We start from the raw sequence: 19,742 nt of genomic DNA, 5'->3' as shown, positions 1-19,742 counted from the left end.
TTTTTGGAAGATAAAATGGCTCTCCAAGTAAATCTGCTAGAGCCCAGTTAGAGACCTTTCTTCTCTTTCAGGGTGAGGAAGAAGCAGTTTCAGCCCTTTCTTGTTCTCGTACATAGCTCTGGTTCTTCTGAAATCAGAACATAAAATTCTACTTATAACCAAGCCCACATAAGTCATAAATACAAAAGATGAGTTACAGTTGTATAGTCATATCATTATGTTATACTGCACAACCTGCTGTACCAAGGTCAAGTGAAAAGTTAGTTTTGTTTTATTGGCAAAAACACGTATTAAACTAACTGTATATAAGTTTTCTCATTAAGGTTAATTAACCTTCACCTGGGAAATCCGCACTGCCTTTGCTGCCATGGTGGTGTAGGTGTCCTGTCTTTTGTCATCTGTCTTATCTCTTCCCAAGATCCCTCGATCAAGCATTTTTAATGTCACTCGCCAAATCTGTTTCTTGGACAGGGGTGCTGTTGCACAACTGGGCATGCAGCGGTGGTATAACAAACAGCGTATGGGTCTTTTCTTCTGACATCAAGAGTGTTGACGTGAAAGGAAACATAAAATATACAACAGCCAAATAACAACGTTAGATGATGCATGGTGTAATGTTACGTTACCATAACAGCAGCGGTGCATAAATTACTTTTTCCACCTGTTAATAATTGTAATATATCATGCTTGGATGGGGCTAAAAAGTAAACAAAACAGTGGTGTCTTGTTGTCGCTGTGTCTGTCTCCGGGGAATCCATTGTTTGACCGGGCACAGCCATCCTGTCGACGTCCTAATTTATGATGTCTGTTACGTGGATGAGTCACCCCAGCTCAAACAGACTGACGTTTAACATTAATCTTTTTTCTGTTTCTCAAGAACCGAACATCCAAAGAGCTTCGAAATTGACACTGCACTTTCTTGGGTCCTCAGCAATACACACGTGTGGTTTGAAGAAAATAGAATGAGCGGCTGTCGAGAAAATCAGAGGACAGACAGACAGAAATTCTTCAATTTATAGTTAGATGGATTAGGGCCAGATAACAATTAACTTGTTTTGAGTTTTTGTTTTACTCATCCAATATTCCAAGTAGGCGTCTTTTGTTAATTTAATAATTTGATTTACTCTGATTAGTGGTTGGAAAGCAGTGCTGGTCTGAGGTGGAACAGAATTGGGTGTTATTTGATCAGTAAGTCTCAGGACCAGCTGACAGAAGAGTCTCTTTTCTTACTCTTTTCTCTCTCTCGCTCTCTCTCTCGCTCTCTCGCTCTCCTGCTAAAGCTTGGGACAGTTTGTAAATGGCTGTGGGTTCAAATGGAGAAACTGGTGGAATCAGCGGACACAAAATCTCGAACACATAAACACAGACACACAGCCTGTACAGGGCCAAATTGATGAGGCAGATTTATGACAGCTGGTGGCCACAACAAATTAAGTTGACAGTGATGTATGGGGGGGCGGTGTCGCACCTCACTAACGGTCCCCACACACACACATACGCGCGCCCGCGCCCGCCCCAGCGGTGGCCCTCTACTCCCAGTCCTTCTTGTTAGGCGTCCCTGTCAGACAGCCCCCCCAGCATACCTGCATAATGAAATTCCTCACACTGATTTGTGTTTTTTTTTTTTCCCCCCCTCTCTTCCTTTTTCCTTTCATCCACCTTCTTCCCTCCATCCCCAGACTCATCCTGCTGCCAGCAAACTGGCCCTGAAGGACAGCTTCACATTTGATGACTACAGGTCGGTGTGTGTATAAATGTGTGTGTGTGGGGCTGGGTGATTGTATCAGTACCTCCTTGGCCTCTTTTCAGATTTTTCATATCTTCTGCATGTTTGTGTGTGTTTGTCATGTAAACTGGAACAAATGCAAAAGAATCATTTTGGTTTAGTACAACTTGGTAAATATTTTCACAGCACATCTTTCTCATCAGTAATAATAACGTTTACTGTATATGACTGAGATGTGTTTCCACATCTCAGTCATATCTGACAATTAGACAGACTTGTGCAAGTCATACACAATGGACAACATGGAAATTAAAGGTTTAATATGCCCACATTTTAATATCCATGAGAAACAAATCACTTTAACTTGAGTATTACCACCTGGGAGTTAAGACAAAAAAGTTAAAGACACAGTTACATACATCTAACAGCGACATGTCCGCAGCAAACCTTCTGCTCACCACATTTACCACTCTATCACAGTGAGTGAAACAACATAAATACAACCACTGTGCCACTGAACTACTGTATTAATGGTGTTGCCCATATTTGGCTACTTTTTATTCCATTGGCCAATTAAAAATAGTTTTTGGCAGGTTGGGCTACTTTTTGTACCATTTGAGTGGTGTCCACCTACAAAACGTATGGCTGTATTCCAATAAATCGGCCCCTCTCCTCTAAGTAGTATGATTGACAGGTGACTGAGTTTTGTAGACTCAGCCTGACACACAATGACTGATAACTAATGACTGACAAAGCCAAATGTCGTTTCCGTTTATTACAACTAAGGTGAAACTTTTTTCCTGTTCAAGTGACTATTCTGTCACAGCACTGCGATAACAGACCTGTAAAATTTACATCTGTTCATTATAATATAACTTATCTAAAAGACTGGCTTATTGTAATCGTGGTCTCAAGTTTACTGTTATTAGTGAATTGTAGTGAATGAGGAAGAGATTTCAGACAGGGACACAGTTCCTGCTTCAACTTTGACCCACTGCACTTACCAAAGTTTTTTTCAGTTTTCTTGTTCATGAGGAATTAATTAACATTTTGGGTGCTCTACTTTGACTTTCAATCTCCAAATAAAGTGTTTAGATAATCTCATTTAATTGTTTACAACCTTTTTGATCCTTCCCCGATCTCAGTGACCCTAGTTATAATAAATCAGAATGATCCTATAAGAGCTAAACGACTGTATGTTCAGGGAGGAGAGTAAGAGGCCTTCAGTCTCTCCTCCTCTTTTATTATCCATTGTTCTCCCCCCTCTGTCCATCTTTACCTCCTCTGTTATTCCTCCTCTCCTTCCATCTTTTTCCCTCCTCTCTCCATCTTTACCTCCTCTGCTATCCCTCCTCTCCCTCCATCTTGCTCACTCCTCTCTCCATCTTCAACTCCTCTGCTGTCCCTCCTCTCCCTCTATCTTTCTCCCTCCTCTCTCCATCTTTATCTCCTCCTTCATTCTTTCTTCCTCCTCCTTCTTTATCCCCTCTTTCTCCCTCCATCTTTTCCTCTTCTCTTCATCTTTATCTCCTCCTTTCTCCCTCCATCTTTGTCCCTCCTCTCCCCTCCTCCCATTTCCTGTTTGTTGTGTGAGCATGAGGGAGGGTGGTGGACATGTAAGTGATGTGAAGTTTTGAATTGTTTTCTGTCCCTGTCTTTGGATTTTCCACTGTACTCTTCATCTGTCCTACGCTCATGATCAGGTAAGATTTCTTAATAGTTTCATTGAGTGTATGCAGAGTGATTTGTCAGGCCATTCTCGAGAGGAATGGCGTCCTCCAAGATGCCACCTCCGTCTATCCGGCAGGAAGTAAGGATGGTCTTGCCGGATAGTAACAAAACTATGGAGGACGTTCTGTTGGCTGTCAGTGAACAAGTAGGACACGATGAATTATCTATTGCATCAAGAATGAACAGAGCAGTGGTTGTCTTTTTGAAAGATGAGCCTAATGTTAAATCATCTTATAGAGAGTGGCGTGTTTATCAGGGAGATTTTTGTGCAGGTCCCCCTGCTTTTAGTTCCCTCCACGCAGATCTCCATATCTGGTGTTCTGCTATTTATTCCAAACGAGTTGTTAGAGAACAAGCTCCATAGGTTTGGTAAATTTGCCAGCGGATTTAAAACATTGAGTTTTGGATGTAAGGATGTAAAGCAAGGTGATGGCTATTACATGGTTTATTCCAGCTCAGGACAGTTGAAATGTTTTGAGTGTGGAGATGTGGGTCACAAATGCTTTGTATGTCCACATAAACAGCAGGCAGATCTGGCGGGCGGCCCCACCCGTGGGTGAGAATTACTCAGGTGTGTTCAATAGCCAGGTAACATGTTATGGAGAAGAAATGGAATATGACTCTGAGTCAGATACGGTATCTATTGGTGAAACTTCTAACAGGAACACAAATCTCTACTCTTTAGAGGAAATAAATCAATTTCTGGATGAAGCATTTGGAAGGTCTGAGTAATTCGTCTTTTTACTGCTCCTTACTTGTTTGTTGTCTGTTTCTCTTCTCTGACCTCTATGCGGAGCCTCAAAATAGGATCTCTGAACATTAATGGTGGGAGAGAAAGGCACAAAAGGGCTTTAATCTCTGAAGCCTCTACTTAAAAAATGATTGATGTGTTGTTTTTGCAAGAGACACATACTAATCCAACAGACAAGGTAGGGTCAAGGCAGAAATAGAGAACTCTGTGTTCTGCTTTGTTAAAATATATGCCCCAAATCAAGCAACAGAAAGAGTACGTTTTTCTCACCAAGCTAAAAAATGAGCTAAGGAATTACCATCAGGATCAATTCATCATTGGTGGGGATTTCAACTACACTGTAGACTTTACTGTGGACAAATAAAGTGAGGAACCCCACCCACAGTCATCTCAGAGCCTTAACAGACTAGTTTACAGTAGCATAAGTCCAGTTGGATTCACTGACCACCACTTAGTCAGCATAGACTTGATCATTTCGCCAGGTGAAAGGGTTAAGTGTTAGTGTATTTTTAACAATAAACTCTTGCAAGACAGTATTTTCTGCCAGTGCTTTGAGCGCTTTTGGCAGCAATGGGGGAAAAAAAAAAAAAAAGATTTTAGTTCATTGAAACTGTGGTGAGAGAATGGTAAGAGGTTGGAATTGAGCTCCTTCCTGTATGAGAGAGTGAAGGGAGCCCTTGTCAGGTCTTCTTTCTTCCAGTTGAAGGATATGGATGCTGCAAGCTCTTTGTATTTCAATCTGGAGAAATTGGTGGCACAGGGGAAGCAGATGACCTGCGTCAGGCTTCCGGCAGGCAGAGCGACCACTAGTCTAGGGGAGATGAGGAACCATGCGACAGATTTCTACACTGATCTCTTTGGTGCAGAACGATGCAGCATGGAATGCCGCGGAGAGCTCCTCGAAGGGCTTCCTCAGCTAAGCCCAGAATAGAAAGATGCCCTGGATTGTGAGCTGGCTGGAGGAGGTGACAGTTGCCGTTAAACTGATAGCATCAGGATGGGAACCAAGTATAGATGGTCTCTCCAGTGACTTTTATAAGCATTTCTGGATTACCATTGGACCTGATTTACAGGGTGTTTTGTGAGCTTTTCAGAACAGGATCCATCCCAGTCTCTTGTCAGCGAGCAGTGCTTTCCCTGTTATCAGAGAAAGGAGACCTGCCCTTACTTAAGAACTGGAGACCATTTGCCCTCCTCTGTACAGACCATAAGGTGCTGTCCAGAGCCTTATCAAACAGACTCAAGGACATCCTGGAATTAATAGTACACACAGATCAAACTTATTATGTACCCAACAGGACAATCATTTTCTTATATGCGAAGTTATTGATGTGTGTAAATACTATAATGTTAATTGTGGTATTGTCTCTCTGGACTAGTAGAAAGCTTTTGATAGCGTTGATCATTCTCCTTTATTTTCTGCACTTGGGGTTTTTGGTAATGGTGATGGTTTTCTGGCTTGGGTTGGTTTATTGTGTAATGGTGCACAGTGTATGGTGAAGATAGGGACAGGGCTGTGTTAGCCATTCCCTGTACAGCAAGGGACAAGACAAGGTTGTCCTGTCTCAGGTCAATTGTATAGCTTAGCTATCGAGCCCTTGCTGTGGAGGTTGAGAGGGGGGCTCAGTGGTCTATCACTGCCTGAGTCCTCTGACTTTGATCATCTTCGTACCGTTTCTTCTTATGCAGACGATGTTTATATTTTTGTCACCAGCCAGGGGGATGCTCAATGTATGAAAGATACCCTGACTCTTTATGAAAAGACGTCCTCTGCACAGGTGAACAGGGTTAAGAGTGAAGCTTTGTTGGTGGGACAATGGAGAAATAAGGCACTGCCAAGTCTGCTAGGAGGACTTGAGTGGGTGAAGGAGGGGCTGAAAGTGCTGGGAGTTTTTTTTTGGGCACTGAGGGCTTTCTAAGAAAGAATTGGCAGGGGGCTGAGTGTGCGCTCGGTTGTCTAAATGGAAATGGCTACTACCCCAGTTGTCATATAGGGGAAGAGCTCAGGTTGCCAATACCTTGGTCGCCTTGACTCTTTGGCACAGAGTCATTGCTCTGATGCCACCAAGAGGCCCAATAGAGGACATTCAGAAAGCCATCCTGGACTTCTTCTGGTCTGGCCACCACTGGGTCCAGGCAGGGGTAAAGGGACTGATCAATATCCAGTCCAAAATTGACTCCAGACTGCACAAAGACCGCTACTCAGCAGTGGCCCCTGCTGGTTCGTTACAGCTCGTCTGCTGCTGAGGAGAGCTGGGCGATCATTTTGTCCTCTGTTTTCCTTCCTCTCCATCCATTATTCTCCCTTCTCTCACCATCTTTGTCTCCTCTGTTCTCCCTCCTTTCTCCTTCCTCATCTGATGCAAATCTTTTCTCTATATGGTCATTCCAGTGTTGTTTTGATCTCATGATCGCTTTCAGTGGAGTAAATAAACGACTCTACTTAGCAGTGATTGGTTTCTGTATGTGACAGGTGGGCGGTGTCCTCTGTAATGACCCGTCAGAACCAGATCCCTACTGAGGATGGCAGCCGGGTCACTCTTGCCCTCATTCCCCTCTGGGACATGTGTAACCACACTAATGGACTGGTAAAGTCTATATCACACTCTTTTTCCCAAGCATACATGCACACACACTTCTATCTTTGTGAGGACACTCACTCACATAATGTATTCCCTAGGCCCTTACCCTAACCACAACCATCACAACTAAATGCCTAACCCTAACCAAGTCTTAACCCCTCAAAAAGCCCTTTTAATGTTGTGGGGACCAGCCAAAGTGTCCTAATTAACAAGGTGTAAAAATCAAACAAAGATAGAAGTACAAATACATACACACACACACACACACACACACACACACACACACACACACACACACACACACACACACACACATATAAATGCCTAACTCCAACCCTTACCCTAATTAAACTAATTCGAACTCTAAACCTAAAATCAAGTCTTAACCCTAAAACAACCCTTTGAAGGTGTGTCAGAAAGCGATTTTCCCAAAATGTCCTCACTCCAAAGATCTAAAACTCAAAGTGGTCCTCACAATGTATAGCTATATAGCTATATAAGTACACAATTACATCCATTATTTTAAGTTATTTAGTTAAGTTATTTTGACTACTGCTCTGATTACAAACAAGGTATTAAGAATCCCAAATTGAAAACTCTTGACACTTCTTCCCCATATATTGTGATAAATTGACATGTTCCAGTAATATATGGTTTCAATAACAAAAGTGAAAAAACATTGAATTCACAAATAAAAACAAACACATGCATTCCTGGACTCCAATGAATGGGGGAAAAAAGTTATTTTGATGAACATTAAAATGTGTTTCTTGAGCACTGGTAAGGGTCAAATTCATACATTTGATTTTTTTATATGCAGATCACCACCGGCTACAACCTGGAGGATGATCGCTGTGAATGTGTGGCACTGCAGGACTACAAGAAGAATGAACAGGTTACTAGTGCTTATACTTTGTAAGCTTACAAAGGATAAATAGTGATAAAATAATGGATGGAGGGATTGTTTATATTTCTTTATGATTTTTATGTCCTTCCTGTAGATCTACATCTTCTATGGCACAAGATCCAATGCAGAGTTCGTCATCCACAATGGTTTCTTCTTCCAGGACAATGCCCACGACCGAGTGAAGATCAAGCTTGGTGTCAGTAAGAGCGAACGCCTCTATGCCATGAAGACCGAAGTGTTGGCACGAGCCGGCATCCCAGCGTACGTCCAACCCTTCTCTATGTCACTGTTTATAAGCTTTTTATTTTCAGTCAAATTTGTCATTTTACTGAAAATAAAAAGCTTATAACCAGTGACAGATTTCTCTTCTTCCTTCTTCTTATCTACAAACACAGCGTCTGCTCTCATGAGTGACTGAATATGCAAACTAGGCCTGAAGCATTTTACTCTGAAGTCTTTAATATGGGTCAAGGAGAACCCCAGGCTCATCACTAACTCCATGTACCCTTCATTTGGCACGGTGCACTTTTGTCTTCCAGCAGTAGATATTTCAACCAATTAGGCTCCCCTTTGGCATAATTGAAACACATAATATAAATGTTTCAGCAGGTCTCTTTTTTTTCCTCCCTCCCCATCAAGTATCAATTTACCATCAGCCCCAACACTTTCATCAACAAGAAGCTTAATCATTTCATCATTAGCCTCTTAATTTTATGCAGCATTCTCTGCTCAGCATTTTTAATCAGACATCTTTTGATCCCTTATTGATGACAGTCTAAATCTCAACAGTGGAAATTAAATGAAACAGTCCCCGTTGTTGCCAGGGTGCTCTATTAAACTGACAGATTTGGTCATAGATCATTTTCAAAGGAAATAGCTATGCGCTCACTGTCAGGCCTCGCTGTGATGTTGAATGGCTGCTATCATCAAACTCTTTACTCCTTTAGCTTGCATTTATTTCTGATAAGTGGAAATAAGTGAGCAATTTTGACTGTTCATTTATAAAATGTAGTTAGTTCTTTTTCTTCCAATACATCTACAACAACCTTTAAACACACGGTACAACCTTTTGTACAAAGAATTAACTTCCCTGAGCTGGATGCTCTGTTGCTGGAGGAATGGACAGAGGGATAATTCAATATGAAGAGTAGGGAGGCGGCTGGTATGCGTTCGTGGGGTGTGATAGTGTCGACCCTGAAGCTACCCATTGCCACTTCGATCACTTTGCTCAAGCAGGAGGAACATTTTGTCCTCTCTAAAATTATCTCAATGTGTAATGTGATGTTGTGGAATAGATCTTACTGAGTTCTAGGTAACACTAGGTTTTCTGTTCAGAGGAATTCATCCAACTGCAATACTAATATTATTTTCAGAGAGACACAAGAAAGACCAGAATTAGATCTGAGGCGATGTCCTCACTCGATTTCAGATTGATAGTTTCTTTTTTTAATACTCTTTATTTGATAGTTATAATCCCTTACAATAGTTGTACCCCCACCCTCCATCCCTGAACCCGAAAGTTAAAAACAAACAACCAAAGAACATCATCAACATCAACAATAAGAATAATACATTGGTTTAAGAAACAAAAATAAAAAAGTAAATAAATATTAGGGAATATCTTATAAAGTTTTAATTGTTTAGTAATTGTTTTTCATGTCCAGTTCCTTCTCACAGCAACTAGGTAAATTCCTAATTCTATGATTTATCACCTCTGTTTTATAGATTTTGTTAAGTGTGTCCTTCTATTTATTTATTTGTGGTGCAGTTGGTTTCAGCCAATTGTTGATATAAAGCTTAAGTGCTGCTACATTTAGTAAATTCTAAATATCTAAGGAAGTTTCAATCAGTGTGTTGAGAGCGCAGCCAGGACAAATATTACAGGGTAATATTTGTCCTGGCCCCAAAAGGAGCGTGCACTGAAATACAGTATCCATAGTTTTGATCTGATCTGTGGGTAAGATCTGTGGAGTGAGCTGCCCACCACACCCATAAATTCTTTCCCTGCCCAGTTTTGCAGCTGTACTGGTCATATTGTGTTTTATGTGTCTTATTTATACAGATTAATGAAGAATTACAAAGAGCACAACAGACATGAGGTTTAGATCAATCTCATCTCGCGCTCACTTTTTCTCAAAATGTTGAACTGTTCCTTTAAGATCTGTTTGCAGTTTTGTGCTGATGTCAGTTCAGAATGTCAGGATGTTTATAGTGCTGTATGAGCAGTCTCTTATAACACTAATGCTTTATAGGAAACACACATATTCAATTCATTTTATTTTTTCTCTTTTTTCTTGAATGTGTTTACCAACATAATAACTTGGTATGTATGCTGTTGTGTTTTCAGGTCCTGTGTGTTTGCTCTGCACTGTAATGAACCCCCTATTTCAGCCCAACTCCTTGCCTTCCTCAGAGTCTTCTGCATGACAGAGGGTAGGACACTGACACACGCACACACACACGCACATGCACACACACACACACACACACACACACACACACACACACACACACACAGACACACACAGTCAAATAACAGCAGCAGGACATTCCCTGTGAAACATCCAAGCCACAAACCTGGTAGCATGCTCTAAAAAAAAGCACGCCGGCAGAGGTGAAGAGACAGAGAGGAAGTGAAAGTAGAGGAGAAGAAGAGGGGAAGAGCAAGGCCTGTCCATTCTCGAGCTACTTAATTGATCAAGGCAGGCCACCAGATGTGTGAAAAGAGAAATCCACTGGGGTTTTTCAATATTTATTGGCATGTATGCAGAACCACACTGCTATCATAAATCACAACCGCACAAGGCTATATCCTACTCTGTCACAGGATTCATCTTCATGATCCTGCTTGATATATTATTCGCTTTTTTTGCTGCATGGTAATCTTTTTGTGTGAACATTTCATAACAGATGTGACATGTTGGAAAAGTGTGTGCACACAACTGGGCGCCACACTTCTCCTCTTTTATCTTCCACTGTAACCAAGTCATGTTAAAGTCCTCAGATCAGAGGCAACAGGATAAAGACTGAGTTTTTTTACGCATTGTGACCAAAATAATGTTCGTGATTCAACCAGACGGGCCTGCCTAGCAGATCTTTTACAGAAAAGGATACAATGAAGAAATGCTGATCACAAATTAAAGGGACAATCCCCCACTTTGTGATGTCATCTTCACTGTCAGATGAGAAGATTATTAGTTTAATCTGTGTGAAACCAAAAGTAAGACAATCAAGGCTAATGTTCAATATCATTTATCAATTTCAATACCATTACTGAATCTGCTTATTGAATCTAAATCTTTTCAAATCCCTAATTGAATCTAAATGGGTTTAGCTTTTAATGATTTATACTAAAGTTATAAGTAACAAAAACTCAAAGATCTGTAATCATTTTTTGTCTGAGAAGAAAGAAATGCTACAGTTTTTAGTGATAGCCTATTTATTGTTCACATCCATAAAAACTTGAAAATGATGAATACAGCATAATGAAATGCTGAATAAATGTGTTTGACACATTGAAATGAAAGGTGTAGCCTATTTAATTTTACACTGTACTTTTATTAACTACTTGATCCAAAGAGCCTAGTGGTGATCCTGAGAGCTATGAAGTTGAGAGAATTAAAGTATTAAGATGATTAGCATATTATTTAGGGCTGTAGTCTCCCAGTCCACTGGTTGACTGGTTGGTTGATATGCTCTCCTCTGACCAAAATCTCACTGGTTGGACAATCACTGGTGTTACTTTCATGAGGAGAAAAGCTCTACATCGATATCCTTCCATGATGAAGCCAATATTTTTGGCGGTGGGAGGGACAGACTACCTGTGAAAACGGGGGGGGGGGTATTTTGAGTGTATATCCCTCAATAATTCTTGTGCTGGGATCACCAGTTGATACAGTTCTATTTTCCGAAATTATATGAACATGGGCAGATGCACACTGGCTCTGTTTCTGTTGTTGTTATAATTTCAGTATAAAATAAGTAGGTAAATATGGTTTAATATTTTGCAAATACTAGCTTTTTATGTTTATTTAGGCTAATAAGCTTACTAGTTAGAGTGCACTGTGTACTGTGGCTGATTTAGCTAATCTAAACATAACATGCAGATTTTTTCCCACACGATGAATCGATTAGTTGAAGAATAGGTACGGTTTCAGACAAACTGAGCCCAGTTCTTTGAAATGTGTAAAAATTGCCCTTCCAACAACTTCACCACTATATCTAAATAATATGGTTTCACTGTTTCTCTATTGATACAGCCAAACCAGCAGCTTCCCCCCACTTTTAGTCTTTGTGGTAAGCTGAGCAAAGCATGTCCCAGACCCCTCTGTCAGTAACTGACACACAGAGAAGGCATCAGTCTGGTCTCATCATCTCATCTGAATCTAGGTTAGAAAACTTCATCTGTCCACTCAGTTCCTAGAAACAAAGAACCGGGACCTGAGCCAGGTGGGGTCCAAATTATTTCTAATTAGGTCAGGATACGGTCCCATTTCTATTGCCATGGGTCTTGTATCTAACATGTTTAAAATCTAGGGGGACCCAAGCAAACTTTCTACCAGCTCTGATCTTGATTTGTCATCATCATCACAGGAGAAAGTGAGACGAAACAGGCGCACTGTTCTTTAGGACGTGTTGGTCTCTTCATCCATGGCTTCTGGTTGATAGGTGGAGTATCATCACACTGTCAGTGTTGGTGGTCTCTCTGTAATATAATTGGATCTGTTCAGGTTGACTGCATTTTGATTCAGGTCAAATTATTTTGGGTCTAATTCAGACTTCTTCTGACTGTCCACAGGACTGTTTCAGATCGACTTTATTTTGTTAGAAAGTAATTGTAAGCATGCTGGTTTTGGGTATTTTTTCCATGCATCTGTTCTGGATCAGGTCCAGAACTTTGGACTCATGAAGACCTCGATGTTGATAGTAAACAAGTTTCTGTCTAAAATTCTTTGTCTATTTTATTAACGGGATGATGAAACTTGCTGCCTTCTTAGTCACTTGCCTCTTAAACCCATTACCTTTTTATAGTCCACTTCCACTTCACTACTCTTGCAGCTGGGCTTTGGTTTCTTTGAAAAGATGCTAACATTTACTTTTATTCCAGAGGAATTGAAGGACTACCTGCTCGGAGATCGTGCCATTAATAAGATCTTCACCCTGGGCAACAGTGAGTTCCCTGTCAGCTGGGAGAATGAGATCAAGTTGTGGACTTTCCTGGAGACCCGAGCTGCTCTGCTGCTAAAGACCTACAAGACCACCTCAGAGGTCAGTTGGCTGGAGTTTAAGTTGTGATGAGAGTTGTGATTTGGGCTAATTGCAGATCAATTTGAGGGTCTTAAGGGTTATATTAGCTTCAAAAGTAATTTGTATGGAGTGTACAAACACGTCTAAAGTCAAAAGTGTTTATATCTGTTCTGAAAGGCCACAATCGAAGGCATGGTTGTCGACTTGTTGATTCTGGAAAGTTTAAAATTGTAGGACGCAGAAAATCAGAAAGAGGACTTTGGTTGCTGTTTGTAGATCCAACAAAAACTAAGGAATCAAATGTGTGAAATTCAATTTGTACCATTTCTTTTTTTGCCTTCTTCTTATAACCTTCTGTCCCTTTTTCTTTGCCTCTTACCTCCTGGCCTGGTCTCCTCCAGGAGGACTGCTCCGTACTGGAGAAACCTGATCTATCTTTGCACTCTCGTGTTGCCATCCAGCTCCGCCTGGCTGAGAAACAGATCCTGGAGAAGGCATCAGCTAGCGGACAGGCCAAACGTCTGCACTTCCAGAAGAAGCTGGAGGAGGGTGTACCATTGCCTCAGTATGAGGAAAGCGATATTGCTTTGTTGGAGAATACCAACGCAGATGCAAAGCTTCCTATTATCCTGCGCAAGTTGGAGGAGGTAGAGGAAGGCCACGAGATCCAAGTGGAGGAGCACAGTCACATCCTGAATGGGGAGAATGCTGTGTACGGGATGGATGCTAATGGAGAGCCAGTGCAGGGGGACACTCAGGAGAAGGTCAGCAACAATGTTCATTCAGCTTTGGACTTGATTGGAAGTTCAAACCAGAAAGGCCAAAGGGAAGTGACCGACCGAAGTGCTAGTCGAACTGAAGAGAATCCCAAAGAGAGGGGTGAATAAATATATTCCACCTACAGCCACAGCCCATGCTATTTATTTATTTTTGTGTCTCTTAAATGACTCAGAAATATATTAGTAGAAGTCGCAGAACTTTTCGGACTGTATGGTCATCCAGTGTGGCTTTTCTTAGTCGTCTGCTGCTGAACTTGTTTAAAATGCTGTCAGTGTGTCCCTCAGCCTTCTGTGCAGAACAGGTTCAGATTAAAATTAGCTTTTGTTTAAGTCTGAAATGTCAGTTTATATTGAAACTGTTTGTGGCCTACAGCATAGGAAGAAAGCAGGGGTGGGAGGGGTGCAGTGCAATCCCAGCAGATGGTTAGGTGAAGAGACAAAAAAACCAAAATTGAGTTAGGTGAATGTTATTTCCACAAAGCCAAAACCTCTCTGATCTTGTGAATTGGTTGATTTATTACTGCAGTTTGTCTCCATATGTGTTTAGTATGTTTTGAGTTGACAATCGTATTCTATAGAGTATTTTCGGTAGTGCTGCTGAGTAAAGACCATCATGCCCTTGGTTCTTTGTGTTCTGCTTAAAATCATCTCAAGCTGAATAATTGAAGGAAACATAAAATGCTCTTATTAGCCTATGAGACTAACACTTGTGTTTGACAGGCCAATATGGAAGATGCTTTTTGCTATCTCAATGAAACTTTTTTTTTTACTGTCAAATTGCACATTTTCAGTCATTACTTATTTGCAACCAACAAAAGAATTTTGTTTTATTTTGTGTTTTAAAAGTATCTTTATGAATGTAGTCAGGTTATGTTAGAGTGAGTATCTTTGGATGTCACAGAAGGGACTGATGTGTGACATAGTGATCACTTTTTTTGCCGCTGAGAAAGCCATATACAGGACTCTGTAAGACAGAGCAATACTTGGTGAGACAGAGCAAGATGTTTATGTGACTGTTGGAAGCTTTTTGTTTAACTGCCTTAAAACGAGAGAATTTCAACACAACACTTTTTGTATGAAAAACAAGGAAGCACTATCAATAGGTTACTGTCTTTTGTTTGTGTTAAATGTAGGGGTGTTCCCAGTAACTCTGTGCACTGATATAAAGAGCCAGTACTGACTGAAAACCTGACAGCCAACGCATGGTGGAGGGAAAGGTTTGGCTATAATTCTTATCAATTTTAACATTTGAGATTATTTTGGAGTGTGTGGTCACGGGGGCTTTCAGTTGCACTCATTTATTTAAACCACGAGTGAAAACATGAGGTGAAAAATCCTCACCTGAAATGTGAATCACCCACCATGCTGTGGAGCTACTTTAGGCTTCAGCTCAACTACAGTTATACAGGGATACAGTTTTTTTGTAGTGTTACTGAATGTGGCTCACTTTTACATAGACAATACATGATTAATATAGTTTGACAAAATATTTCCAACTCAATACCCACCAACTTGTTTATTTCTGAGCTTTCAGCCACATTTCATCTTCATCAGAACATATACAATGCTGTGAAAAAGTATTTGCCCCCTTCCCAATTTCTTCTGTTTTTGCATGTTTGTCACACTTAAATGTTTCAGATCATCAAAGAACATTTAAATTAAGACAAAGACAAAGTGAGTGAACAGAAAATACAGCTTTTAAATGATCATTCAATTTATTGAAGGTAAAGAGTTATTCAAAACCTATGTCACCCATGTGAAAAAGTAATTGCCCCCTGAACCTAATAACTGGTTGTGCCACCCTTGGGGGCAACAACTGCAAGCAAACGTTTGCGATAACTTGCAATAGGTTTTTCACATTGCTGTGGAGGAATTTTGGCCCACTCTTCCTTGCAGAATTGTTTTAATTCAGCCACATTGAAGGGTTTGCGAGCATGAACTGCCTGTTTAAGGTCATGCCACAGCATCTCAATCGGATTTTAGTCCAGGCTTTGACTAGACCACTCCAAAACCTTCATTTATTTTTCTTGAGCCATTCAGAGGTGGACTTGCTGTTTTGTTTTGGATCATTGTCCTGCTGCATAACCCAAGTGCGCTTGAGCTTGAGGTCACGAACTGATGGCTGGACATTCTCCTTCAGGATTGTCTGGTAGAGAACAGAATTCATGGTCCTATTAATTACGGCAAGTGGTCCAGGTCCTGAAGCAAAAAAGCAGCCCCAGACCATCACACTACCACCTCCATGCTTGACTGTTGGTATGATGTTTTTATTGCAGAATTCTGTGTTAGTTTTATGCCAGATGTAACAGGATCCACACCTTCCAAAAAGTTCCACTTTTGACTCGTCAGTCCACAGAATATTTTCCCAAAAGTTTTGGGGGTCAACAAGATGTTTTTTGGCAAATGTGAGACGTGCCTTATTGTCCTTTTTGTCAGCAGTGGTTTTCGCCTTGGAACTCTCCCATGGATGCCGTTTTTGCCCATTCTCTTTCTTATTGTGGAATCATGAACACTGACCTTAACTAAGGCAGGTGAGGCCTGCAGTTCTTTAGATGTTTGCCTGGGTTCTTTTGTGACCTCCTGGATGAGTCGTCGATGCGCTCTTAGAGTAATTTTGGTAGGCCGGCCACCACTGTTCCAAATTTCCTCCATTTGTAGATAATGGCTCTCAACGTGGTTCTCTGAAGTCCCAAAGCCTTAGAAATGGCTTTTTAACTCTTTCTAGACTGATAGATGTCAATGACTTTGTTTCTCATCTGTTCTTGAATTTCTTTAGATCGCAGCATCATGTGCTGCTTTTTGAGATCATTAAGGCGACTTCACTTTGTCGGACAGGTTCTATTTAAGTGATTTCTAGATTCAACAGGTCTGGCAGTAATCAGGCTTGGGTGTGGCTTGTGAAATTTCACTCAGCTTTCAAAAAAATGGTTAATCGGTTGATTTAATAAGGGGGTGGGGGCAATTACTTTTTCACATAGGGCCAGGTAGGGTTGGATAGCTTTTTTCCCTTAATAAAATTTTTTTGTATGCACTCGGGTTATCTTTGTCTAATATTAAATTAGTTTGATAATCTGAAACATTTAAGTGTGACAAATATGCAAAAAAAAAGAAATCAGGAAGGGGGCACATACTTTTTCACAGCACTGTACTATTGGTTCATCTTCATCATGTAACCCAAATATGGAACTTGGGTCAGGTGATAACAAGTGGTAATGTATGGGACTGCCTCCGAAAGGTTGATCATTTCAATTATCAGTCGTTAAAGCCCTTAAGTCAACTCAAATTGTGTCAGTGGAATCACTGCGATGCAGAATAACAGCATGGGGGCTCTTAACCATCTTTGACATTGGATGTCCTCGATCTTTCTCCAGATATCCCCTGACTCCATGACACTGACCCCTTCCTACTCCTCTTACCATTCAGGGTCAAAAGTTATTGACCAGCAGTCAGTGGTCGACCATCTCTGAACAGAGACCAAGGTTACCATCTTCCAGCCATATACTGTATGACCACTTGTTACCATGTGACTGAATTCCATATTTACTTAGGTCACATGATGATGAAGAACATGAGGTGGTTGAAAACCTCAGGAGATGATATAAGTGTACCTTTAGATTATTGACAAACTGCTTTTCCCCCCAAAATGGACTAACTCCCAGTTCCAATAGAATTAAGATTTTATGCTACATAAAGGTGAGCCATACTTAAGTAATACGCAGTACACAGGTCAAACTGACACTAGGAACACAATGGACAATCATAATCTTTTCTTGTTACTATGAAAATAAGAATTTTCTTTTGAGACTGTTTAAACCTGCTGCTCACTTTTGACAGTTTGGTGGCTCTAAGCTCCTGTAGTCTAGTATACTGTTTAAAATGAACCGTGCAATACTGCTGTTCATAAATCAAACCAAATTCAGTGGAAGGGCTCATTATCAGTGGATTCTTTTAATAAGGTGTTTTTCAGATTTCTTTAAATCTGGAATCCTGTCTCACCAGTTAGATTTGAGGTCACCTATACTTTATCATTCTAAACTTTGAAATCTTTTTTTAAAATGAATACGATAAAATCACACTGTTCAGATTGAAGTGATAGTGTTCCAGTGGCCATTCTTTCACGAAGTTTTATAGCCGTGAGCCTCTCCTAATGCCACACTTACTTTATGTTTTAGGGGAGAAAAGGGACAGGTGTATTCCACCAATTAGAGACAAGCTTTGATGAAACTCACTGCATACGCATGCCCTATTAGGTTGTCTTCCTGCATTGGCTTTGTTGCCTGTTTGCATGTTTCATTCATCTTGCTTGTGCACGTCAAACAAATCAAACATTGAAAGGAGCTTGTTTGCAAATATGATTGACAGCTTCTTGTTCTCAGTGATCAGTTACCTGTATCGGCTCAAGTATTCATTTCCTGTGCTTTACACTCAACAATAAATAAGCCTGGCAGATGTACAGTGGCAGAGTTCATTTAAATGTATCTTTAATTGCAGCAATTCTCATTTAAAAGATTAAATCATGAAAAAACACTCAAACTCTGTGGAATCTTTTTTTTTTATATCATGCTGTGATGTTTAAATGTTATAACATAAAATTTAACATCTGTTGACACGTGTGGCCATCAGTTTTGTAACCTGTGGATAAATATTTACACGCAGAGGTTTGAGAAAAATGCATTTGTTCTGTCTATTCTTGAGAGTGAGACGAGACAAGTCACGAGTTGATAGCAGTCTCATGTTCTCAAGTACAGAACTGAAGTCGGGGGCAATTAGCTTAGTTTAGAATAAAGACTGGAAGCATTGGGAAACGGCTACCTGGCTCAATCAAGAGTTTAAAAATGCCCCTACCAATACCTATGAATCTCTAGCTGCTGTAACTTAATTATGGAATCTGTACGAGGGCAACAACTATTAATTATTTTCTTATTGATTTAAAATCATGATTCTGGTTAAATATCAGAAAATAGTGAACAGTCCAAAACCTAAACGGATTCACTTTACTATTACATAAGACTAAGAAAAACGAGAAATATTTACATTTAGGAAAGCAAAAACGGGGTTTTTTTTTTCTATTTTTGGCTTCAAAAATTTGGCTTTAACGATTGGTCAATTATCAATGTTATTGTTAATTTTTTGTCAAATGACTAATTAATTAATTGATTAACTGTCTTGGCTCCAATTCAACAGAAATGTGAAAATGAGAATTAGGATTTTAGGGGAGTATATGGATGTGGTGGAACTAGCCTAGCCTAACTGAATGCGAAGCTAGGCTAATCACCTTCTGGGTTCCAGCACTTAACTTAATGCACAAGCATGAATGTGGGATTGATATTCTCATTTAATTCTCAGAAAGAGAGTAAATATTATTATATTGCAAAAATGTTTAACTATTTTTCTTACTTCACAGCATGACCCATGGTTCTTCTAAAATGACTGCTGAATTATTTGGGGAAAATGAAATAAAGGGGTTCAACTGTCCCTGCTCTCCCTTACTTGATTTGTTTTCAGAAATAATTGTTGACTAAAATATGGATAACACCAAAGGTTTGATTTTTGTGTAACCTTTTAACAAGGCATATTTTACCTCCCTATAAAAGGACACAGATATCTGCTTTAAGTCTTGGCTTTGGCTAGGCGATTTAGAATTGTCCACCTAAAATGTGAGTTGGGGTCACTTCTCGTTGACCTATTGAGTTAAAAAGATTTAGTTAACCTCGTCATGTTGTTGGCTATAATAAGCTTGATGGTGTTATGAGGGGAAGGCAGTCAATTATCACTAACACCATCCTCTCTCTCCAAGTGGTATCTAACTTTAAATGGAGGAGTCTCTGTCTTTCTCTCTCTCTGGCTGTATTTAGACTTTCTCGACAACCGCTCATTCGGTCGACTTCAAACTTTACGGTTGTCTTGCTGAGGTCCCAGGGAACTGCAGTCTTGACTGTTAAGTTTTTTGGATGAATAGTTCTCGAGAAAGCTTCAAACATCGCTTTTCTACGTGTAACTTCACACCAAGAAAAAGGCA

General features: G+C 40.3%; 1 protein-coding gene across 3 annotated transcripts in view; it reads left to right on the top strand.

Annotated features, from left to right (window-relative positions):
• Nucleotides 1-18,600, top strand: part of setd3 (SET domain containing 3, actin histidine methyltransferase) — a 41,547-nt gene extending 22,947 nt beyond the window's left edge. For 2 of the 3 annotated variants that reach the window (XM_040137015.1, XM_040137014.1), the window contains exons 7-13: nt 1,680-1,738; nt 6,682-6,796; nt 7,611-7,685; nt 7,792-7,958; nt 10,045-10,130; nt 12,805-12,965; nt 13,346-18,600. In XM_040137015.1, coding sequence (XP_039992949.1) covers nt 1,680-1,738; nt 6,682-6,796; nt 7,611-7,685; nt 7,792-7,958; nt 10,045-10,130; nt 12,805-12,965; nt 13,346-13,831 — 1,149 coding nt within the window. In that variant the 3' untranslated portion in view covers nt 13,832-18,600. The remainder of the gene's footprint in view (nt 1-1,679; nt 1,739-6,681; nt 6,797-7,610; nt 7,686-7,791; nt 7,959-10,044; nt 10,131-12,804; nt 12,966-13,345) is intronic. The other variant, XM_040137016.1, reaches the window with a different exon arrangement.
• The last annotated feature ends 1,142 nt before the right edge of the window (nt 18,601-19,742 follow it).

The sequence above is a fragment of the Xiphias gladius genome, chromosome 10 (assembly GCF_016859285.1).
Source record: "Xiphias gladius isolate SHS-SW01 ecotype Sanya breed wild chromosome 10, ASM1685928v1, whole genome shotgun sequence".
NCBI lineage: Eukaryota > Metazoa > Chordata > Actinopteri > Istiophoriformes > Xiphiidae > Xiphias > Xiphias gladius.
Note: the sequence above shows the minus strand (reverse complement) of the source record. Positions and strands in the feature narration are given on the sequence as shown.